General features: G+C 41.6%; 1 protein-coding gene across 1 annotated transcript in view; it reads left to right on the top strand.

Annotated features, from left to right (window-relative positions):
• MLLT3 (MLLT3 super elongation complex subunit) overlaps window positions 1-25,078 on the top strand; it is a 155,131-nt gene that overhangs the window by 113,965 nt on the left and 16,088 nt on the right. Inside the window, exons 8-10 of the mRNA XM_075726610.1 lie at window positions 13,139-13,217; window positions 20,455-20,587; window positions 22,132-22,231. Of these exons, the coding sequence (XP_075582725.1) occupies window positions 13,139-13,217; window positions 20,455-20,587; window positions 22,132-22,231 (312 nt within the window). The remainder of the gene's footprint in view (window positions 1-13,138; window positions 13,218-20,454; window positions 20,588-22,131; window positions 22,232-25,078) is intronic.

Raw genomic sequence — 25,078 nt, 5'->3', positions numbered from 1 at the left:
TAGCTCTGTTTTTCTGTAGACCTTGAGCTGTTAGCAAGTGAAACGTGTGTCTCCATTTCTCTTCACGCTGCTTTGTTGAGTGTCACTCTTCAAATACATCCATGATTTAAAGTGTGTTGCACTTCAGTGTTAGTGATAGCCTTGGTGTTCAAAATGGTGTTGGTCTTTAAACTTAGAGTCATGTGAGCTAGCAAAGCTCGTCAGGAGCAACATGTATATTCAGTTAGAAATTACATATAAAGGCTGAGGAATTATTTTACTGTCTTTGGTACAAAGCATGTAAAGTAGGGTATGGACTGAACGCATGTCACATTTATGGGTTTATTGAGGCATAGGATTATTACCACAGTCTGCTTGCAAACTCCAAAGATTTTGCTTTTAAATTCAATGGCAGGATGTTTTAGTTAAAGAAAACTCCCATCTGTTGGCTTCCTATGTGGGACAGTGCGGCAACATGATTTTTTTTAAAAAAAAAAAAAGGGACTTGACCTAATTGATTTTGCTGCCTGTCTGATCATGAAATATGATGATGTTCTCATAACATTAGTGTGAGCTGCGAACTGGCGTGTGAGATGGGGATGTACAGTTTTGGATCTGAGTGAGGCATTTTCCGTGGCCGGAGCTGCCCCTTCCGAGCTGTGGAGCCATTGCAGAAAGGATGTTCTGATACTTCTTTGATTATAACCAGTTTTAGTTAGGCTGGATAGGGAGAAAAAAATGGTACATAGTTGTAAACGGATCTGCGGCGGCAGAAAGACACAAAGGAGATCAGGCAGATCATATGTACATGTTTAGGTGTTAACACATGTTCTCAGTGTTATCTCCAGTTGCAGCAATCTAAATAAAACCTCTTAAAATCTTTTGTGCATGAAAGTGGTTTGTTGGTGGATTTTTTAGAGAATGCACGTGGCTCTGTTGGATGAATTACTGTTCTGGTGTGATTATTTTGCACATAATGTGTATTGTTTTTTCCCTTCTGCCTGTATATGTCCCTGCAATTGTAGCATTGCCATTAGTAGTAGTAGCAGCCTTTTGGCATGTCGAAGCCTACAGAAACGCAAACTGAGCAGAAATGCCTGCTTGCGAATTGTGGCAGCTCAGGGGTGAGGAGTTTCAGTTATTAAAAGCAGAGTACTTTAAGTCTTTTGCCTTTGGAAAAAAAAATGCCAACTCTTTCTTAGGAAGTCCATTACAGAACAGTGAAAATGTAGTAGTGATCACATAGACTATGGGTTTGTACTTAATTAACTGCTTGCATATCTTAAAAGCAGTCTCAAAGTTATGACATGAATACCTTTTTAAAGCAATCCATAAAATGCCACTTTGGATCTGGCACACAATCTCTTAATTTGGCTGTTACAAAAGTAGAAGAATATTTTGAAAACCCCCATGGTCTTGTAAAACCTCCAGGCCCCTTTTAGCTGAAAAATCCTGCTTTTGGCCAGGGCTGGGAGCCAAAGTAAGATCTCTTTCAGATAATGTTTTAAGTTAGAAATAACAGTAGTGAAATAGAGCTCCATGTGGAATTTTCATGTAGTTACCCAGGGAAAAAGAGGAATCTAGGTTTTAATTTTTTTGTGAAACTGTGACTCTGTTAAGATCTTTAATGACGCAGAAGAGGATTGATACTGATGATGGTCTTCATCGCAGGGTGGGCACCATGGGTCTGCAACCTGTTGTATTCTTAGAATCTTTACTTTTTGCCTGGTATTTTAATGCATTGTTTCCACATTTGGTTACTTTAGTCCAGGTGTGAATGCTTCTGTTAAAACCCTGCCAGCTACTCTTGTGGGATTGTTTGCCCCTAGTACTCCTGTGTCGAGGAGGTAATTCAGTAGTCACAAACAGGTGAGTGTTAGCAGGTCATGTAAATACTGTACAGTCCAAGGTGTTTCCTTCCAGATAGGTGCTCAGAGAGAAATAGTGGCCTAAGATAATCAGACCTCCTTAGAGAAATGGTGGTAGGCACAAGTATGCTCTATGGCCATCAGCATCTACTGTAGTATGGCACCATTCAGCTGCTACACTAAGCCTATTTTTATTAGCTGTTACTATGAAGGGAGAAATGCTTGGACTTCGCTCACAAAAGCTTAGGTGCATATTAAGCTGCTCAGTATGTGGTGAGATGAACCGTTGCTGGCTGAGGAAGCATCAAGATTGACAAGCAGTGATTCCTGTAGCAACAAGCTCGGATGTTAAACTGAGATACTGTTGTTACCACGGTGTGTTAGGAAATCACTGGCTTACCAGAATGTTAAGGATTTAGAAATAAAACAGTGGAGATAAACTATGTAGATATGGTTGAATGTCAAGATTTCAGGTGTAATCTTGTGAGAGTCAGGAAACTTTGCATTTCTGAGGCAAAGTCATGGGTACTGAGTTGTTTTTTTCAATTTTAGGCAACATCATATTTTGACCACAGAAATAACATCATACATTATTAGGCTATTAGTTCAGACTTCAGTATTTTACTTTATTCACAAGTGTTGGCTACATCCGTTTTAGTGGGGACTACTCGTGGATTAAGTGAATCATTTGCATAAATGCATTTTTGGATCAGGGCCTTATTTTCTGTATTTCAACCTGCAAAACTCTATTCACCTGCTAGCCTGCAGGAAGTAAAGATTTTAACTGGGTATGTGCAGTGCCAATATTTTCATTATATTCTTTCTTTTGTGGCAAAAAAAGACTTTGTGTCTGGTCCAGTAAAGTCAGTTTTGCGAGGCTGAGATGATTGCAGTCAAAACACTAAAGATAGGATATTTTATTTTGATGATGATCAGGTGAGATCTTCTTGATACGGATTTCATTGCTTTGAAGTTGCTCTATCTACTTATGTATATTATGTTGTGATACAAAGAAATGGCTCCTTATAATTAAAATAAAATTCAACAGCTGTTAGTTATCAGCTGAAATAGTTTAACTATGTCTGCAATAGTTAGATTTATCCAAGGCTTTTATGCCTTTTTATTTTTTACGTGGAACCATCAAGTTTACAGTTGTTTTCTTTGGCAAAAATGGCACGTTTTACTCATGTACTTTTGAAGATTTGCTGCCAAACGCCCTATGAAATTCATTAGATAATTTTCATAACGCTTTCCATTCAGAAGCTTGTAATCTAGTGATGACTGATGTGAATTCACCAGGGCACACCGTAAATACACAATTTAATTTTTACATTTTAAAGACTGAGTAATCCCCTGAAGTTTAAATTTTATCAAGGCAGGATAAAGACTGCCTGAACTCACTACTGCCATGAGTGTATCATGTATCATGCCTATGTAGAATTAATGACAATTCATTGTCTGCTGATGAGGGACTGCTGTTCAGCTCTCCATGCCATGGAGCCCTGGGATTGTGCTGGGTGTTGGCACTCAATGCCACACAATGGAGGAATGCTGGGGGGCCCTTTTGGAATGGGCAAGGAATGCTCCTGATGTGCCTGCCCCAAACTGAAGGGTGATAGTGCTTGTTCTTGCAGTATCGACATGTGCATGTAACCCTGGTACAGGGAGTAGGAGAAAGCAGATGTAATCCAGTGGTGCTCTTCCTTGCCCTCTGTGGGGTTGCCTGTTCCCTCACGACAACAGCATCCACTCCTTCACTACAAAATCGAGGCATGTGAGGTAGCCGTTACTGTTTATGGAAAGCTTCATGCCTGCAACTAATTCTAACAATAATTCAGGTGTTTGCTGAAGGTGGTCCTACACCACTACACCAGCAATAGAAAAATTGTCATTCACTCAAATTTGCGTGAACTTCAAACTGAAGTGTTGGTGTGAATTTGGTTTAACTCACTGTGTTGTCATTCAGTAGCACTGTCTTACTTGGCTTAGTCAGTACCTTAGTACAGCTGCTGTTTTTGTTAGAAAAAGATGTTGCAAAATTAATTTTCTTCACACTTTTTCCTACAAACAAACAAACAAAAAGCTTTGAGTAAAACATTGAGCTGTGGTGTTAGTAATTCCTATAAAACCTAACATTTGCTATTAAAAACCTCTAAGCAGGCTTGCATCTTCCCTTGAAAATAGAAATCCTTATCTGCCCAACAGAAATATCTAGTTTGTGCTTCCTCTGGCCTTGAGTAGGTTAGTGGGGTTTCTAATGCTCCTCTCCAGGCAGCAATATCTCATGCCATTTGTTCCCTTTTGGGGCTGAAAACAAGTAGGTGCACATAGCTTTGGTGATCAGACTTCTTTGTTATAGGACTGTGTGGCTATGAAGGGACCAGGAAATGTGCTAATTAATTCTGACTTTATCCTATTGAAAACACTGGTCCTTGCACATGTGTAGCACGGCAAGACAGGGCTGCCTGACTCTAGGACACGTATGTAGGGTTTTTCAAATTATCTTGAGACACGTTACCTGTTCTTGTCGTGGATGTCTGAACCTCCGTGAAGGAATTGCTTACTATGTACTAACTGTGCTGCAAGCCACCTGGCGAAAGTGAAGGAAATTACATTCTGTGTGGTAGGAATTAATGTTTCAGACAACAGAGTTAGAAGATGAGGATAAATGGACCTATTTGCACTTGTTTGCACATGTTTAAATATCCACAAAACTTGTATCATCACCTCAGAGCAACGTAAACGGATAATGCTTAAAAGTGATCGGTAATAGATACCCCATCACCAGGAGAGCTGTGTTTTGTAGCTGAGGTTAACAGGCAGCTCTGCTGGTGCCCAAGCGCCGCAAGGAAAGATTAGTCTATCCGGGGATAATGGGTACCAGGGCCAGGAGTAACAGGATTGGTGGCCTCACCACTGATTACCCCAATCAGAAAAATAATTGCAAAGTTTATGCCCTTTAATATCATTGTCAGTGAGCAGTTGTGATTAGGACAGAAGTAAATCAAGTAACTTTGCTGCTCTGTGTGATGTTATTTTAGGGATTACCTAAATAGTGAGAGGAAATTACATATGAGTCCAACCTGTGTGTTTTTAATGATTCAAATTATTAACCACAAATGGTTATTATTTTTTGTAGTAATAAGTAAAAGTACATGTGTAGGCGAAGTTGCAGCACAGATGTGTCAGCCATAAATGGTAAAATACCAGTAAGACACCAGCAGTCTGTTCTGTGGTGGTTTTCTCAGAGAATCAGCATTGTATAATTTTGTGTGTATATATTATGCATGATCTTTTGTGAAAACTACTACACAAATACATGATAATACTAGCATAGAGCAAGTGTTTAGGAACGACACTGACAGAAGCCTGAGAATATCTGTAGAGAAAAATATGTGTAGAGCATACTGTTGCCAACCCTGACATCTAAAAATCATTGTTCAGTCCACAGTATCACAAGATTGGCTAAAAATTATGAAATTTTGAAAATAGTTTGATGCGCTATGTTTTGTTTAGAAACTCAAGATATTTTTTTTTTAGTGTACAACATAGCGCTTTGTATTTTTCTCTCTATAGCTTTTCACTGAAACTGGAATGTACTGAAAGCTGAGATTTTCACATAATGTTTTAAATCCCAGGGACTGAGAAAAAAGTTAATACAATGAGGCTTGCTGTAAAACTGACAAGGCCAACAAAGATGGCATGGAAGAGCTGCACTAGATCTTTCTATAGTCTATGGTGAAATTTTGGACAAAATTATTTTATTTTCTGGGACATGAGTTCAGGAGCCACTGGTCTGCAATAGCAAAGACAGTGCATAGGGACTCTGCAGCAGCACTTCAGAAGAAAGGCTGTCGTTTTTCGTATGTTTAAGTCTGTATTTACTTCATGTGTATGACCTTGACAAGATTTCTGCATCGTAAAGGTTTAGTGTAGCATCATGCTGGGAGCACTCTGCAGAGTTTGAGCTACGTAAGAAGAGAGAGGAACTATGGTGAATTTGGAAAGTCTGTGAGTACCTGCTGAGAAGACCAGGTCTCTAATGGTGTGGAAATGTACCATAGTGCAGAATAACATCCATAAAAGAAGTTTTACATGTAGTGAGATTGTTCTGCAGCTGCTTCTTTGTTAGTACAAGTGCATGAATTTCTAACATCAAGACCTCAGATCTGGGAGAATTTAGGTGAACAACCTTCTTACTACACCAAAAGTGACAGCAAACTGTCTTTTCAGTTTCCCAAACAGTGAACTGAGACTGCATCAAGATCTGCCCTTCCCAGTGCTGATACGTAAAATAGGCCACAGGAGAGAAAATAGGGTGAGAGGAGAGAACTGGGAAGTGTTGACTTCGAATACAGCAGCTGTCAGGGCTGGCCAGAACAGCTACCACCTATCTTCTGCCATTGCTATTATTGCCATTAGAGCAGAAAATGTAGATTAATTGAATGAAACTCTCACATTGGCTTTAATACCTAGGCTGAACTTTGTAGTTTTTATCTAGTACTAAAATTGAGGGTTAGACTTCCCTTATAAAACACATTTCTCTGCTTTGTTGACTTAGAAGAGCTTTGTGTATAGAATGTGTGAAGGTTCTCAAGGGGAAGTTTAAAAACTGTAAACTCCCAGAAAATATCTGAGTAGTGCTTGTCAGCTTAATTTGGCCTTTCCACACTTACCAGAGTACAGAGTACAGTCACTGTTCTCTCATCACAGGGCTTTCATGCCGCTGAGCTTACAAGATAAGCAATATTCTTCAAACAAGTGATTTATTTAGCGTATCTTCACCTTCCATTAGGGGGCCCCATTTTTGTGTTGGTTTCACACAGACACACACACAGACTCCTCCCCCCCCCCCCCCCCGACTTCGAATATAATATACAGCTGTTAACTTCCCTAGGTTGTGCTGCTCATACCTTATTAATTCTTTACAAATATTGATGTCGTTTCACGCATTTCTGGGGAAATGTGGTCCAGATAACACAGTTTTAGTGCCAATTTTGAAAAGCCTAAGACATTATATGACCCTGTCTTTGCCAGCATTACCTACATATGCAGAATAGGGATTGGTTGGCATCATCTGACAAGAACTTCCATCAGTTTGAACTCTGCCTCTTTCAGTTTGTTAAGGACCATATTCATACTCATATGACCATACACATTTTTAGTTTATTTTACCTTTAGTGTACTCATTATCTTGTAGGCATGAAATCCATGGAAACTATAGCATTCAGCTGCTCTACATGAAACAATAATCTTCTCTCCTGTACTTCTTTGGCTGCTTTATTGTGTGTCTTCTCCTCTTACCAGTAAGATTTCTTCAGAAAAAATATTCCTACAGGCAACAGCCTTCACTAGTGCTTCATCTTTCAACTGTACTGTGCAGTGTACTGCAAAAGAATTTTTTATCCACATGTGTTAGCGCAGTCTCCTGTGCATGAGTCTTCTCTAAGTCTTACGCTAGCTTGAGTATTTCTGAGGTTTTTTATTAGCAGTGTCTCAAATCTATTTTTTTATTTATAATGCTAAGACAAAATATGTACATAAATATAGAGGGAAAAGGATTTTCTTTCAAAAGCAGATACATGTTTCAGTAGGAGGGTCTCTAAAGAAACACAAATCTTGCTTCATCCAGTGAGATTGTTCAGATGAAACAGTTGCAATGTTTGGCTTAAAGTCTTTTCTAATTGTTAAATGAAGGCTGTGTTTCAGATTCAGAGAATCACAGACTAGTTGAGGTTGGAAACAACCTCTGATGGTCATCTGGTTCAACTCCCCTGCTCAATCAGAGCCACTAGGTTGCCTAGGTCCATGTCTAGACTTTTAAAAATACTTCTAAGGAAGGAGACTCCACAGCCCCCCTGGGCAACCTGTGCCTGTGTTTGGTCACCCTCACAGTACAAAAGTGTCTCCTGATGTTCAGAGGGAACCTCCCATGTTTCTGTTTTGCCCATTGCCTCTTGTCCTGTCACTGGGCACCACTGAAAAGAGCCTGGCTGCGTCATCTTTGCACGATCCCTTTAGGCATTTATATACATTAATAAGATTCACAAGGACCCAGAGGTCCTTTTTTGCCAAGCTGCTTTCCAGCTGGGTAGCCGCCAGAATATGTTGGTGCATGGGGATGTTTTTCCTCAGGTACAGGATTTCACACCTCTCCTTGTTGAACTTCATGAGGTTCCTGTTGGCCTATTTCTCCAGCTTGTCAGGGTCACTCTGGGTGGCAGAATGACCCTCTGGCATATCAACCACTCCTCCAGTTTTCTGTAATCAGCAAACTTGCCCCATCATCCAGATCATTAATGGAAATGTTAAACAGGACTGGACCCAGTATTGACCCCTGGGGTATACTGCTACTTACTGGCCTCCAAGTAGACTTTGCAGCGCTGATCACCACCCCCAGGGCCCAGCCATTCAGCCAATTTTCAATCTACATCACTCTCTGCTCATCCAGCCCATGTATCAACAGCTTATCTATGGGCATCTTAGGGGAGACAGTGTCAAAGACCTTACTGAAGTCCAGGTAGACAATATCCACTGCTCTCTCCTCATCTACCAGGCCAGTCATTTCATCACAGAAGTTTATCAGGTTTGTCAGTCATGACTTCTTCTTGGTGAAACCATGCTAACTACTCCTGATGATTTTCTCATCCTTAAGTGCCTGGAAGTGGTTTCCAGGATTAGCTGCTCCATCACCTTCCCAGGATCACCAAGGTGAGGCTGACCAGCCTATAGTACCCTGGGTCCTCCTTCTTGCCCTTCTTGAAGACAGGGTGACATTTGCTTTCCTCCAATGTTTGGGCATTTCTCCCAGTCACCATGACCAATGAAAGATTATCGAGAGTGGCCTCACAGTGACATTTGCCAGCTCCCTCAGCACTCATGGGTGCATCCCATCAGGGCCCATGGACTTGCTCAGGTAGCAAGTACGGAGTCAACCTAAATAAAAAGTAACCACATCTCCATCAGTGATATGGAATTTTTGTTTGAGATTACTATAAATAATTAAGGTAGCTAATTGTATTAATACCTTAGGTCACATTCTCTGCCAAATGACTGTCTCTGCCTCCTCTCAAAAATCAATAATCTGGCATTTCCTGTTTAATTTTTACATGTCCTTAAATTGCTTCTCTAATTTTTTAGTTCCTTAAACGTCGTAGTTATGAATAAATGTTTCCATTTCTATAAGCAAATAACTAATTCCACTTCCCATTCCATACCCCTATTCTTCCATCTTCCCTGTGAGCCTGCAATCTGCAAGCTAACTTTTGTGAATGGTTTAAAAGGAACAGTTTTACCGTGTCTTGGAGGTTAGTTGCTAACGTAGCAGCTTGTCAGGAGATGTGGTGATACAGAATTTGGGCAGGGTGCAGGCAGCTCAGTTCAGGCGTATGGTATCATAGACACCCAAACGGTGTCTCCCTTTGGTGGTGGGACACTTCGCGGATGAGGTGGGGTTGTTCTGTCTTTTGAGCTACAGATGGGTTTGATTACTCTGCTAAAAGCTGAGGCGGTGGTCAGTGACAGGGCGCTTAAGAGGCAGTAGAAGTTGTAAGTACAAGAGTCCTATTGGAGAAGGCAGCTGGGGGGAACATGTTCCTCCTCCTTGAGAAGCTAATTTTGGACAAAGTGGAACTGGAAGTAATACTCAGCTATAAGCAGTTTTAAGTGGATAGACTTTTCAGTATGTATGGCACAGGGAAACATAAATCTTTAGACTTTTACGCATAAAAATAGGAAATATGTAGACTGGCTGATATGAAATGCAGTATTACTACACTTAAATTTTATTTCAGGAAACAATATGTAAGTTTCCTTTAAAAACAGTTCAGGGGAAAGCAAGAAAAGCCATTGTTGCCCATGTACACATGTTTTCTATTTTTTAATGTAAATAAGGAGCTTGAAATAATGGGGTTTATTTTTAGAAGTTATGTGAATCCTGACAACTTGGAAATATTACAGAAACGACTCTATTATATCCTGTGTCATAAACAGGTGAGTTTGCCTGAGAATTGTTTGCAGCTCAAGAGTAAGTTGTTGTACTACTTGTAAAAACAGACAAGAGTTTGGAAATGACAGAAGCCAAGTGATTTAGAGCTGGTGAAAAAGGTACCTTTTCAGGAAAAACTTGAGCCGAAGAAAAGTCCCTTTTCTTCCTGAGCAGTTTCAAAGCACAGAATCCCTCAACCAGGCCGGATAAAGAAGCCAGTGTCTCCTGTGCATTGGTGTGAGTGCACTAAAACGAAATAGACCGTCTAAGAATGCAGTAAATCATATCGGGTCATTGCACTAATGAACAGTTTGGGCCCAAACTCTCATTAGCTTGTCTGCAGGAAGAGAAAACTAGTAAAACAGAAAAAGGACTTATGAGAGAAGCTCTTTGCTGGTACTGGCTTAAGCTTTTATTGTTGAAGGACACCATTTAGCTAATTTCAGACCCATTAAGAAAAAAAAAAAATCTGTTTGGTGATTAGTAACGAGTGGATAAGAGCAGAAAGCCCAAGTGAATAAAGCCATAAATACCTAAGTCCTTGGGATTGCAGCCTGTAAAACTGTCAGAAAGCATTGCTTAAGTGACAAAAGATAGCCTCTGGTAACTAGAAGCATCAGTGCTCTTGGCAGTAATACATATTCATATATGGAAGACATATATTTAGTTCCTTCTAAAAAGGCAAGTTTTTCTGTTACAACATTCATTCTTATGTTAAAAGCAGCTGTTTCCTCTGGGTGCACTCTTACCCCAGATTTCTCCAAGTCAGAAAAGCCAGGTTTAATTTCCGATACCCAACAATTTTAACACGTATGCTAATCTGTATTTCTTGGAATAAATTTTCAGGCAGGGCTGTTGAAGGAAATAATGTAAATTGTTTCAAGAGGCATTAAGGATCCTTTTTAAAAAAGTATGGATGATCATTTGTGTTTCACTGGGACTTTCTATGGTTTGGCTTCTCAAAGTGATTTTGCAACAGCAGAGCAAAATTTTTACCAGGAAGGTATTATAACAACTTTATATTTATTCATATCCATTCCTTCTTGTGATCGTGTCTCAGTTAGTTAATGCTGGGAGAAATTTTTGACACAGAGTAATTTCACTGGCATTTGCATACCTTATATGTGAATGAGATCAGGCCTCCCTTTTTCATTTCCAGTAAACTGGTTCAAAAAGCAAGCAGTGAAGTTTTAATAGTGACAAGTATCTCCTCACCTGTGTGGTTTTTTTTTTCCCCGCCTGCAGTGTTAGCACTTCTTCAAGTATTTTAAACTGAATATGATAGTCTTTTAGTGTTTGTTACTTTTTTAAAGGAATGGACTTTACAAAAGTTTAAGTTCATGTTGAAGTTAATAAAGGAAAAATACAGTTAATGGATATTTGCAGAAACCAGTTGTCAGCTAGTAATTCTGCTGCAAAAAGCAGAAAGTGACAGATAAACCAGATGTTTAAGAGTAACCTGAAGCTGGAAGACTGAAATTAGTTTCCAGAATGGTGATGTCTTTAAAGTTTGCATTGACTCTTAATTCTTCATCAGTGCAGTCTGCTTCATGTTATCATAATTATTTTACAGCTAGAAAACTTGTATGGTTTTGCAGAAGTTCAGACAGTAAAAAAAAAAAGATTATTCTTTTCAGAATTACTTGATTTTTGGAGCAGTGTCAAAGTGATGCTGTAGTGTCTTCCAAAAAGGTCTGATGCTGTGGACCATCTAAGAATCTCTCTTGGTACTCAGAAATGGGTTGTGTTGTTGGTTGGGTTGGGTTTTCTTGCACAGGGTTGATTCACCTATATACAAGCTGTATATACCCATACAGTCAGGTCCAGAGTTTGTATTTTGACTGTGTGTCTGTGAGAACTGGAGCTGGTGTTGATTTGAGGAGAGCAGATGTTAGTGGTGTTTTTCTCAAGCATTCTATTGCCCAGATAGGCTTCTCTTATTGTGAGAAAAGGCGGTAAAAGGCTGTAAATCTGCCTGCTCATTATGAAAGGCAACAATAGATTGATTTATGGAGACAAAGCAACTGTTAGGTTTAGGTAGCCTCTGTTCATGAAAACTGAGTTTTGCAGTGACTGGGTATTACTGCTGTTATTTTTGAGAACAATTTAGTTCTAACTTTATCACGAGGGATATTGTACAGGCAAGAAGAGTCAGAAAACTTTTGTTAGCCTGGATAATGTGTCACAATAACACAGTTTAAAATTTAAAGGGTGGAACGGTTTTCTTTTCAGTAGTAGATTATTAGATCATTACTTCCTAACCTGATTTTCACCAATCCTTCTGTATGGACACTTATTTCTTGTTTTATGTTCTCTGTTAGCATCCCCTGTGCCCACATACCAGTTTTGTTCTTTGTCTCATGTACACAGATGAGTGTGCAGGTACATACCAACACCCACGCACTTCAAGCCGCTGAGCCTAAGAAACAGCAAAAAAGTATATGGAGACATGCAACATGGCCTCAGGAAGCAAGACTTCTCAGTACAACCCTCATAAGCCATAACCACTGTGTGAAAAATTATACAGAATTTTTAGATTAAATAGGCCTTTCTCAGTAATTTTATAGAATTTTAGAGAGAAATTTGTATGTTTCAAACAATAGTGGAAACACAATGTATAGAACTGTTTGTTAAATAATGTAAATGGATTTTAACAACTCTGTTTTAAAAATCGAGTTCTCTTTTGTAATCTGTGGGTTCCAGATAATTTCCCTGTGCAACAAGGCAATCTTTCTGGTTCAATCATTATTACAGTCTGTAGGGTCTTAATACATATGGAGAGTGTTGGGATGAGGACAATCCAGTAACGGCAGAAAAGTTTATTTTGAACCCTCATCTTAAGACTTATTTTCTAAGGAAGAAGAAAGAAAACTGTCTGAGGTTTTCTGGCATGTAGTGTGGTTTGCTCAGGTCTTCCTCTGTTTTTCAATTCTACTACGTCATTACTAATTTGGAAAATGTTGCAGCTACAGTATGACAAGGACACAGGAGCCTTAGGTCTATTATGAACTCATTTAGGCTCTGATGTTATATAGCCTTTCAAACAAGGCGTTGGGAACTTCTTGTTAGGATATTGGCTTTAGAAAACAACTAGATGTGGTGTAGTAGTGTGTATGTATGTTGAGTGCACAGCAATTTCCACAATGTTTGCCTCACTGACACCTGAAATAAAGATCTCTGAGTATTATTCTGTTCCGTAGTTCTTTTTTCTTGACAGCATGCCTTAAGCAGTAACTAACGATAAGAGTTTTAGGCAAAAATGTTTCTTACAATGTTATTTATTTTCTTCTTTTTTCCTTTTAAGTCTGAACAACCCAGTCCTGCCAGTTCCAGCTCCAGTTCCAGTTCCAGTTTTACACCATCTCAAAACAGCAGACAACAAGGTACCAACAAAGGAAAAGAAACTGAAAGGAATGTGTGAAATGAAGGGGCCAATCAAACCAGAACTGGTGGCATCTCATTACCACTTTTCTGCTGCCTTTCACAGCCTGAAATGGCCACAGTTTTGCTTTAGAGACTTTTCCTCCAGTTGTTTTCAGATGTGGCTGTAAGGGCAAAATAAAAGAGGAGAAAATGTATATCTGAGAAAAGGGTGTGAAGGGTATTTGTTTTGAAGCACTAAATACATGCCAGTCACTTAACAGATACTAAACTCAAAAGAGCTTCTATTTCTGAGGTTGTCCTTTTGCAGGGTTAGGTAGCATGGCACCTGGCTCCTTGTGAAGCCCTGCTCAGGAAGGTGTGGCTTCCTATGGGAAGCCCAAGGATGTGTGTATACGGACCCCTTCAAAGGACCATGATGTTCCCATACTATTGGGAAGTTTTAAGACCATACAGTATTAGCTTTAGATACATGTCAGGGGAAGATGATAGTTAGACTTTAAGTTGACTTTAAGTTTGCATTTTGGTTTTCTGGGTAATAATTGTGGTTTACTTGGAACTCAGTAAAGAAATTATTTTTCTTCCCAGAGAACTTGCCAAGGCAGGTTTTCTGTAAATAAGTTGAGATTCATTCTACATGATCTATTAAACTACTTAGTTCCCGCTTGGCCTTTTTCCCTGGGTTTATAAGATTGTACAACTGATACATTCTTAATCAGCTTTTGTTTTGTTCTTTGGCTCAGGAGCATTAAAAAAGCAGCTTTTTACTAATTAAAATTGCATTTGGTTTATCCATTTATATTCCTCAATGGTAGACTTGATTTAAGGTTATGAAAATATATTAGTGCCTCAGGCAGACAGTTTGTTTTTAAATAGATCTACACATGATGCATATCTGTCCTACAGCCTTTCTGTAAGTGACTGGCACTGATTTTCTAATGTGTTCTGGGAGCGTTACTCCAGGGAAAGAAAGCAAGAGCTGGAGTGAACTGTGTTTGATGACTGGCATCAGGCATTTAATGTTTACCTAAGGCTAAACAGAACCCCGTCTTGCTGGAACCCCATTTTTGCTCTCATGGAAACCTCATCAGTGGTGTGAACTGTCCATTACAAGCTAAAAGATTTGGATACCCATTCCTGTAACTGTTATCTTATGTTGGGCAAAAACCTGTTGACTTAATATTTTCTTCTGAGCAGACTGGATCCATCCATCTCTTCTGGGTCGTGTGTAAGATGTATCACAGACCGTGTTTCAGTTTTTTGTACCTTCTCAAGAATAGATGGGAGATTTTTCCTCTGATGTGAAGAACTCTGAAGTGCAAGTGGTATATACAACTCCTCTTTCTTGCCACAGTAAACAGTGATTACTGCTTCTTTCTGGGAGTTCCAGTTAACTAAAGGTGTTCGTTGCTCAGGCTGTGCATTTGTGTATCAAAGGGATGAAGCACCAGGCATGCTGTGACATGTTCACACTTGTCTGTTGTGCTCTAGTCAGAACCCATGCTTTTCTCTGTAAGTAGAAGTTACTTGCCAGGCCCTTTGCTCTTTTTCTGTTGCATTCAAACTCCAGTGCTCACTCAAGTGTCAGAAAACTGCAGTATGAACTTTTTTCACCTCTTTTTGCGTAAGCAGTGGGCTAACCTAAGGTTCGTCAAGTTCTTCTGCCCTTGGGGCTTACTGTGATATTTCTGTTTCCTTACCAAGAACACTTGCTTTTGGGCAGCTCCTGGTTTTCAGTTTCTCCTTAACTATTCTGACCCTTCAGGAGATAACAGCTTCCCAAACCCTTAAAAAGGTTGTAATGGAATTTTAAATTAAGTTTTAGCAAGAAGCAGATTAACAGTAACATTGCTATCAGTGCTAGAAACAAAAAGACCTAAATATTAATGCTTTGCTGATTGTTAGGAAAGTCTATGGAAAAAGTTATCTAGCTAGGTACAAAATGCCTATTCAGAGTCCCAGACATGGTGCTACATTAACTGAAAACTTGTCTGAATCACAGGTTGTTTAATGCCTATGGGGCTGTCAGTGATGGATGTGTCTCAGGAGTCCAAGTTCCTTTTTCTCCAAGAAAGAGGAATAAGCCTGTTAACAACTTGAGACAGGACTGGCTGATTGTCCCAGAACACAGTGAGAGAGTATCAGGGGATAAAATGGCCCTCTGCTATACTTCGAAAAAGCACATAGGCAAGAATAATGAGTTAGCTTAAGCCTGGGAGAGCAGGCTGTGTAGGGATCATGAGGAAAGTGTGCTGGTTTTCTTTCTGCTTCCATTTAAAAATAAAATCAAGAACTGATGTTTTGGGTGACTTGCAAGCATAGCTACCAGTTTCCATGTTGTAGAACTATGTGCTGGTGGTTTATGCAAGATCAGCTATTCATATGTCATACTAAATTTCATTACAAAGTAGGTTTTGGTTGATTATTTTACCTTTCCTCCCACTGACCTTTTCCTCTGCTCTTTCATCAAGAGTATGATGATGCTTTCCTTTCGTCTGTCCTTTACCAAGTCTTTCTATCATTTCCTTCCTCCTGTACATTGTGGAGAGGAGAAAACTTAGGGAAAAAAGGAGAGTCTACCGCCTTTGGAAGAAGGGGCGGGCAACTCAGGAGGAGTACAGGGATCTTGTTTGGTCCTGCAGGGAGGAAATTAGAAAAGCAAAAGCCCAGCTAGAACTCAATCTGGCCGATGCTGTAAAAGATAATAAAAAATGCTTTTATAAGTACATCAGCAATAAAAGGAGAGCCAAGGAGGATCTCCATCCTTTGCTGGATGTGGGGGGGAACATTGTCACCGAGGACAAGGAAAAGGCTGAGGTACTTAACGCCTTCTTTTCCTCTTTTCCTTCTTTTCCTTCTTTTCCTTCTTTTCCTCTGTGTCTGTGTTCTTTTCCTCTGGTCAGCCAGACCAGTCATCCCCAGGGTACTCAGGCCCTTGAGCTAGAAGATAGGGATGGGGACCAGAATGGAGCCCTCATAGTCCAGGAGGAAGCAGGTAATGACCTGCTATGCCACCTGGATGCTCACAAGTCTATGGGGCCAGATGGGATCCACCCAAGAGTACTGAGGGAGCTGGCAGAGGAACTCGCCAAGCCACTTTCCATCATCTGTCAGCAGTCCTGGTTAACACGGGAGGTCCCTGATGACGGGAGGCTTGCCAATGTGACGCCCATCTACAAGAAGGGCTGGAAGGAGGACCCTGGAAACTACAGGCCTGTCAGCCTGACCTCGGTGCCGGGAAAGATTATGGAGAGGTTCATATTGAGTGAACTCAACAGGCAAGTGTAGGTCAACCAGGGGATCAGGCCCAGCCAGCATGGGTTCATGAAAGGCAGGTCCTGCTTGACCAACCTGATCTCCTTCTATGATCTAGTGACCTGCCTGGTAGATGATGGAAAGGCTGTGGATGTCATCTACCTGGACTTTAGCAAAGCCTTTGACACTGTCTCCCATAGCATTCTCCTTGGAAAGCTGGCAGCTCATGGCTTGGATGGGCGTACTCTTCGCTGGGTAAAAAAACTGGCTGGGTGGCTGAGCCCAGAGAGTAGTGGTAAATGGAGTTAAGTCCAGTTGGCGGCCGGTCACGAGTGGTGTTCCCCAGGGCTCTGTTTTGGGGCCAGCCTTGTTTAATATCTTTATTGATGATCTGGATGAGGGGATTGAGTGGGCCCTCAGTAAGTTTGCAGATGACACCAAGTTGGGTGGGCATGTTGATCTGCTGGAGGGTAGGATGGCCCTGCAGAGGGATCTGGACAGGCTGGATCGATGGGCCGAGGCCAACTGTATGAGGTTCAACAAGGCGAAGTGCCGCATCCTGCACTTGGGTCACAACAACCCCATGCAACGCTACAGGCTTGGGGAAGAGTGGCTGGAAAGCTGCCTGGCTGAAAAGGACCTGGGGGTGCTGGTTGACAGCTGGCTGAACATGAGGCAGCAGTGTGCCCAGGTGGCCAAGAAGGCCAACAGCATCCTGGCTTGTATCAGGAATGGTGTGGCCAGCAGGAGCAGGGAGGTGATTGTCCCCCTGTAGTTGGCACTGGTGAGGCCGCACCTGGAATACTGTGTCCAGTTTTGGGCCCCTCACTACAAGAAAGACATTGAGGTGCTGGAGCGTGTTCAGAGAAGGGCAACAGGGCTGGTGAAGGGTCTGGAAGGGTCTGGCCTTATGAGGAGCGGCTGAGGGAACTGGGGTTGTTTAGTCTGGAGAAGAGGAGGCTGAGGGGAGACCTTATCGCTCTCTACAACTACCTGAAAGGAGGTTATAGTGAGGTGGGTGTTGGTCTCTTCTCCCAAGTACTTAGCAATAGGACGAGAGGAAATGGGCTCAAGCTGCGCCAGGGGAGGTTTAGATTGGATATTAGGAAAAATTTCTTCACGGGAGGGGTTGTCAAGCATTGGAACAGTCTGCCCAGATAGGTGGTGGAGTCACCATCCCTGGAAGTGTTCAAAAAATGGGTAGATGTGGCACTTCAGGACATGGTTTAGTCTAGTCTACCCTTGATTGGATTAGAGTGGACTTGGTAATGTTAGGTTAATGGTTGGACTGGATGATCTTGAAGGTCTTTTCCAACCTAAACGATTCTATGATTCTATGAATACATTCTCAGAAGCTGATTTTGGCCTATGGAATGGAGCGAGACTCATCTGCTCTCAGTGCAAAGACGGCCATCTTCAGGAGGACTTTGGTGGTGGTTATTAGTGTCTTTGCCCAGTAATTGGTGTAAGGAAACTAGCCTTTCTAGCCTAAGCCTAGTCTGTGGAAATACCCTTGTGTTCTACCCTTTTATCTCTCTTGAAACATGGAATCCTTCTTCATATATTTATAATTTAATTCTCTTTTCTAACCCTTTATGTCGTGGTTTTACCCCAGTCAGCAACTAAGCACCACACAGCCGCTCCCTCACACACCCTGCCCCAGTGGGATGTGGGAGAGAATCAGAAGAGTAAGAGTGAGAAAAACTCCTGGATTGAGATAAGAACAGTTTAATAATTGAAATAAAGTAAAATAGTAGTAGTAGTAGTAATAATAATAACAATATAATAATAATAATAATAATATACAAAGCAAGTGATGCACAATGCAATTGCTCGCCACCTGCTGACCGATGCCCAGCCAGGTCCCAAGCAGAGATCGCTGCCCCCCAGCCAACGCCCCGCAGCTTATATACTGAGCATGACATTATATGGTATGGAATAGCCCTTTGGCCACTTTGGGTCAGCTGTCCTGGCTGTGCCCCCTCCCAGCTTCTTGTGCACCTGGCAGAGCATGGGAAGCTGAAAAAGTCCTTGACTAGCATAAGCAGTACTTAGCAACAACTAAAACAGCAGTGTGTTATCAACATTCTTCTCATCCTAAATCCAAACCACAGCACTATGCCAGCTACTAGGAAGAAAAATTAACTCTATCCCAGCTGAAACTAGGACACTTTACCTGAATTAATTTAGCTGCCTATGCCATGTCTCTCATTCACCCACCTCAACAGTCAAGGGCCAATCAGAACATTTTCCAAAAGATGAAAATGGGCAAATTCTTCCTTCATCTCTGTGCTGATGCTCCAGAGTATGCTCTCTCCTCCCTTTTAAAGGGAATATGTTTATTACTGCTCCTATTAAAAGCCAAGGAAGGAGTCCTTTCCCTCCGTCAAGGGTCAGATGGTTAGATATTCAGTCAAACTACAAGTTACCATTTGGAAATAGATGAGTATTGTCTGCTTGAGACCCAAACAGGAACAGAAAATGGAGCACAGATCAGCTGCTTGTGCAGATCAGCAGGGGTTGCATGGACCAGAAGCACTTCAGCATAGCTCCCCTTTCTGTGTAGCCTGTACAAGTGTCTGATCCACCAGGAATTTGCCCATCAGCACCATGTGGGCTTCTTCCCAGCCAACTTCAAGAGAAAAGAAAACCATTGATCTGAACCTGCCCAAACTGCGCCAATTTAGGAAAGTTCTCGTGCAACCTTAATGGTAAAGCTTTCTCAAAGTTGGCTTTGAAGTCACTCACACAAAACTAGTCAAAATGTCCATAACCTGAGCCTTGCTAGGTCTGGAATACTCCATAAAGCCATGCCTCCCATGAAGGGAACACTCTCCTTGTTAGGAGTATGACCCTGACAGACGGAGGTCTATCTTCTCTTCTGGCAGTGACCAGGGATGATGCTTCCTGACTCTGTTACCCCATTAGCATATGGAGTGTTGCAAGCTTCATAGGTCTTTGAAGAACACTCTGAAGCTCACTTCGTTCACATTAGTGTTTTGTGTTTCCTGGGCTGAAGGAATTACAGAACCCTAATAGTAATTGCTGTTCCTGCAGCCATCACTGCTTCATGTGTCAGATGGGCTGTACTTCAGAGTTAAATGCCCTGTGGCATCAGTCTTGCTTCCTTCCCTCTTCTAAACTGCTTTTGTCCATTCTTATTTCAAGCAGCTGTAGTTTTACATTTCCCAGGTATGTTAAATTTATTCCTCTTTAACTTTTACAGCAAAATAAATTGAGTAAAATCAAAGCAAAATCCCAGACTGAATTTAATGCAGTTTTGTGAGCCAGTCAAGCTTTGTACCTTCTGTTAATTCAGGAAAACAGAGAGCATGGTGTTGCATGGGATTGATGCACTTTTTACATGTGAACATTGGCAAAGTGCTTACTTGACCTAAAATTGACACTGAAATAAAGGGAACAGCTAGAGCTAAAAATGTAAAAAACAGAAAGACAAAATCTGCCTTGGCCAGTATGAGTTAGTCAGAATGATTTGTTAGACTCCGTTTCTCAGTACATGGATTAATGTAACAAGTGTACTTTTACTGATCTCCCTGTAGATTTTTACTTGCATATAATACCCTTTGAGAAAGCAAAAAATGCTAAAACCCAGCAATGCAAAATAATCTTGCTTCTGATAATAATACAGTAATAGTCAATTTCTCCTGGCATAACAGTATTTTACTTACTTCAGCTACGGTCCAGGGGACCAATCATGCAAACACTTGAACATGAGAGTCACTTCACTGCCATGAGTAAGTCTGTTGAAGCTGACTGAGTTGCTCGTGTGAGTAAATGATTCCTGGCTAGGTCCCTGCAGTGTAAGCCCCCAGTGCATTACTTCATTTGTTTAATATTTAAGACTCTCCCCTCCCAACCCTGTGCAGGGAGGGTAGTTTTCTATCATTTACAAAGCTGGGTGCATTGCCTGGAACACTGCAAAGTGAACTTCATTTGTGTATTTTATTGTCTCTGTTATTTCAGGTCCATTGAGGTCTATAATGAAAGATCTGCGTTCAGATGATAATGAAGATGAATCAGATGAAGCAGATGAGAAGGACAATGATTCTGAGTTGGAACGACCTGTAAATATGCGAGGAGGAAGCAGGAGTCGCAGGTGAGTGTCTTGTGATTGCAATAAGCCTGCTGGCCAAGACGTTGTGCTTGCTAATAATGGGGTGAGGTCTAATGTTCTCAGAGTGCTGAGTAGCAAATGGGCAGAGAATTCAGACTCTCTTTTTAAAGCATATGCATGCAAAAGTGCCTCTTCTAAAAACTATCAGAATTAGCAATTCCCAATACAAGCTATTTCGGTACTAATCCATATGATTATGATGATCCTCATTCATTTGACTTTCCTTGATTTCATGCCATTGTGACTTCAGGGAAGTAGTCATAATTACTCTCTGGCATAAATGAGATAAATAAAGTCCTTCAATTGCCGGATGAGCTATTCTGTACATAGTGTCTCATTTTCAAGATCTCTCTGCTCACCAGTTTTAGATTAGGTTGTTAAATCGGATCAGAATCAATGAAATTTGAATTCCAAGTAATTTCTGTGCAGCATGCAGTAGGTAACGTGTAAAAGTGCAGACAGAAGGTAAAGCAAGCATCTGCCACAGAAATTTTCAAAAAATGGTTCTGCATCCTAGCTGCAACCTTAAGAGGGGGTTTCAAAAATCATCCATTCTCCGGGCAGCCTGAAGCTCCATCTGAATGTTGTTGAAGGTTATGGAAAACCTGAAATAGTCTCTCTCAAACCTTTTCATAGTGGGTTTTTTATCTGATCTACAGGGTTTTGCTGTGAGTGCGCAGCACCTGAGTGCCACTGTCAGCTACTGCTTAAATGGGAAGGTAATAGGAAAACATTAATGAAGTTCAGCTGTTTCCCTGGAACACTTTAGCAGCTGGAATCAAGGGGAAAAAGACCAAGATGACTAGCAGTTTGAGAAGTTACTAGTGTCAGTGACTGTATAAAGGATTGTCTCAAGCTCAACTTGTCTCTAAGTGTGGAGATTTTGTTTCAGTTTTCTAACAAAACCTTAAGGCTAATGTTTCTCTCCCAAATAACTTTTTTTTTTCTTTCAACAAATAAGTATTTCCTGTTGGTCCTAGTAAGTGAAGGGTAAGACAGACTAGGAGCTGAGTTTTTTCATATGCCTCTCCTGAGATACTGAGTTTTTAAATTTTATCCAGGAAAAAGAGTGTTATTTATGATGAGAAACAAGGAACTTTTTCAGTGAAGCACTTGTCCAAGTGGGAAGTACAGCTGCTTAGAAAGCTTTTAGAAGAGCAGAAAAATATCTCTACATTTTCCTCCTTCCCCGTGGCTATGAACTGAGATGCAGAGTCACGCCAGGAATGTTGGGAACAGCAGTTTAACGTTCTAAATGTTTAACCATTTCTGTAACGTTAGCTGCTGTGAACCGTACATGTCACCTCAGCCAAGTGCAGGCAGACAGCCTCGTTCTCTGTGCTACACGGTGCTTTCTCCAGCGTGCGGCCCTGCTCGGATGCCTCTCTTCCGTGTGACTTTGATTAATGATGGCTTGCTTAGCGAGGGGTCATTCTTAGTGTCCTACCTCAAAGTGCAAGCTCGGTTCACCCCTGTTAACAGCCCTTTGTCTGTAGGTGTAATCTCTTGGCTCTGTTTTTCTATAGGGTTAGTCTGAGTGATGGCAGTGACAGTGATAGCAGTGCAGCTTCCTCACCACTACATCATGAACCAGCACCAACTTTACTGAAAACCAACAACAACCAGGTAAAGTCAAGATTCATAAATGCAGCCCTGGGGAGGTGATATGACATCTGATTACTTCAGTGCAGTTACTTAATCTGTAAACTGACATAAGAGCTTTTTTTTCTCAGGAGGAGAAGTATTTGATTTAGGAAATGCTATGGTATTTGGTTTAGGAAATGCTATGGGCCAAAGTAATGTTTTCATCAGTATTTTAAGAAATGTTTCCTTTCTTTATGAATTAGCTTTGTAAGGTAAACAATGCAAACTGGCTTTACAGCATCAATTGTACAATTGATAGGTGTTTGGGTTTGTATTAGCAGTAGACACAGTTTGCATGAAGAGGCTCATTGTCAGGAGTTTATTCATTCATCTTTTCCCCTCTCCCTCCACCAGTGTTTATCTAGAAGACTCAATATTTTTTACTTCACTAGAAGATACAATAGTTTTTACTTCACTATCAGAGTACTTGTTCCATATGCATAAGAGCTAATAGGAAAGTAGGTGTCCTGGTTTCGGCTGGGATAGAGTTAATTTTCTTCCTAACAGCAGGCATAGTGCTGTGTTTTGGATTTAGTAGGAGAAGAATGTTGATAACAGGCTGATGTTTGTAGTTGTTGCTGAGTACTGCTTATGCTAGTCAAGGACTTTTTCAGCTTCCCATGCTCTGCCAGGCGCACAAGAAACTGGGAGGGGGCACAGCCAGAATAGTTGATCCAAACTGACCAAAGGGCTATTCCATACCATATGACGTCATGCTCAGTATATAAACTGGGGGGGGTTGGCCGGGGAGCAGCGATCGCTGCTCGGGAACTGTCTGGGTATCGGTCGGCGGGTGGTGAGCAATTGCATTGTGCATCACTTGCTTCGTGTATCATTATTATTATTATCATTATTATACTGTTACTATTAACATTACTATTTTACTTTATTTCAATTATTAAACTGTTCTTATCTCAGCCCAGGAGTGTTTCTCACTCTTACTCCTCCAATTCTCTCCCCCATCCCATCGGGGTAGGGGGAGTGAGCGAGCGGCTGCGTGGTGCTTAGTTGCTGGCTGGGGCTAAACCACGACAGTCCTTTTTGGCGCCCAACGTGGGGCTTGAGATAACAACAGATTAATCAGAGTGTATTAAGGAGTCTGTTAACAGTTGCCGATCACGATATTAGTTCTTCTGATCTGCACCATGTTCTTTTTTTTGCAGCACGCGTTAAAGCTTGCTGTCAGTTTGTGTAGTGTGCTATGCTCTGCAGTGATTCATGATCTTTTGCTTGGGAGGCTCCTTATCAAAACCCTGACCTTGAGCATTCTTTGGTATTTGGGTTTCATACAGAAGTCACTACTGTACTTCGGGTACTACCTCATAGAGAGAGTTAGCAATTATACTTCTTACTCTGAGAGGCTTGTTGTGGAGGAAATACAGAATGGCACCTTTGCTGCTTTCTTCTATGATGTTTCCTCCTTCATTACAACAACTTTCCTGTATCTTGAACACCCCTGGGCAGTTAAGATACTTCTATTGATAATTCTTGGGAATGTTGTTTCCATTTTGATAAAGGTCAGTAAGCAGTTTAAAAATACCATCCAGAGATCTACCCCAAGGCTGGATAGTTATGAGTGGCAGGGTGTGTGGGATCGTATGCGCAAGTACCTAGGGCAGTGGGGACCTCCAGTGTTTTGGAACTTCACCCCTGAACAAGTGCAGAATCCTGAAGAATTAGTAAAGTATTTGGAAGAAGTATGTTGTCACCCTGGTAGCTCCAGAGAGACACAAATCATTGCAACATGCTGGGGACTGGCCCATGCCTATCGAGCCGTGGTCAACGCTAATCAGTACCCTCAAAAGAAAGAGAAGGTCTCTGGACCTGATAACAAAACAACAAGCACTGTGGCTACTCAAACCCCCACTACAGGCCCTGCGGCTACTCCAACCCCCACTACAGGCCTTGCAGCTACTCAAACCCCTGCCCCAGGCACTGTGGCTACTCCAGCCACAGCCATGAGCACTGCGGCTACTCAAACCCCAGTGACAGACACTGTGGCTAAACCAGAGAACCAACCTGCGCCGGTATCAGTTGCCCCTATACAGAAGAAAAAATACACGAGGAAATCAGTTCGTTTAGTAAGGGATGAAGATGAACCAGGGCCATCACGAGAACCAGAGGAGGAAGAACCCATAAATGAGATGGTGACCACCCGATCCCTATCCCTGAGTGAGCTGCGAGATATGCGAAAAGATTTTGGTCGTCATCCAGGCGAGCACATCATCACCTGGCTGCTCCGATGCTGGGATAACGGGGCCAGTAGCCTGGATTTAGAGGGTAGGGAAGCCAAGCAGCTGGGATCCCTTTCCAGGGAAGGGGGCATTGACAAAGCAATTGGAAAAGGGGCAAAACCGCTCAGCCTCTGGAGGCGACTTCTGTCAAGCGTGAAGGAAAGGTATCCCTTCAAGGAGGATGTTTTATACCGCCCAAGCAAATGGACCACCGTAGAGAAAGGTATCCAGTACCTGAGGGAATTAGGCGTGCTGGAGGTGATTTACAGTGACCTGAATGATGAGCGGTTAACCAAAGACCCAGATGAAGTCAGGTGCACACAATCCATGTGGCAGAAGGTGGTACGGAGCGCACCAGCATCGTATTCCAACTCGTTGGCAATACTAGCCTGGAAAGACGACGAGGCACCAACGGTGGATGAAGTGGCTAGACAACTCCGGGACTACGAAGAAAAGCTCTCTTCCTCCCTACGGGCCTGTGTCTCGGCTGTGGAAAAACTGTCTGAAAAAATATGCCAAGAGTTCCAACAACTCAGAGAGGATCTGTCCTACTCCCCACCTGCACGGACCAGTGTCTCAGCCATTAGGAGTCAAC

This window comes from Pelecanus crispus, chromosome Z (genome assembly GCF_030463565.1).
Source record: "Pelecanus crispus isolate bPelCri1 chromosome Z, bPelCri1.pri, whole genome shotgun sequence".
Taxonomy (NCBI): Eukaryota; Metazoa; Chordata; class Aves; order Pelecaniformes; family Pelecanidae; genus Pelecanus; species Pelecanus crispus.
The sequence above is the reverse complement of the archived record's forward strand: the minus strand, read 5'-3'. Positions and strand labels throughout refer to the sequence as shown.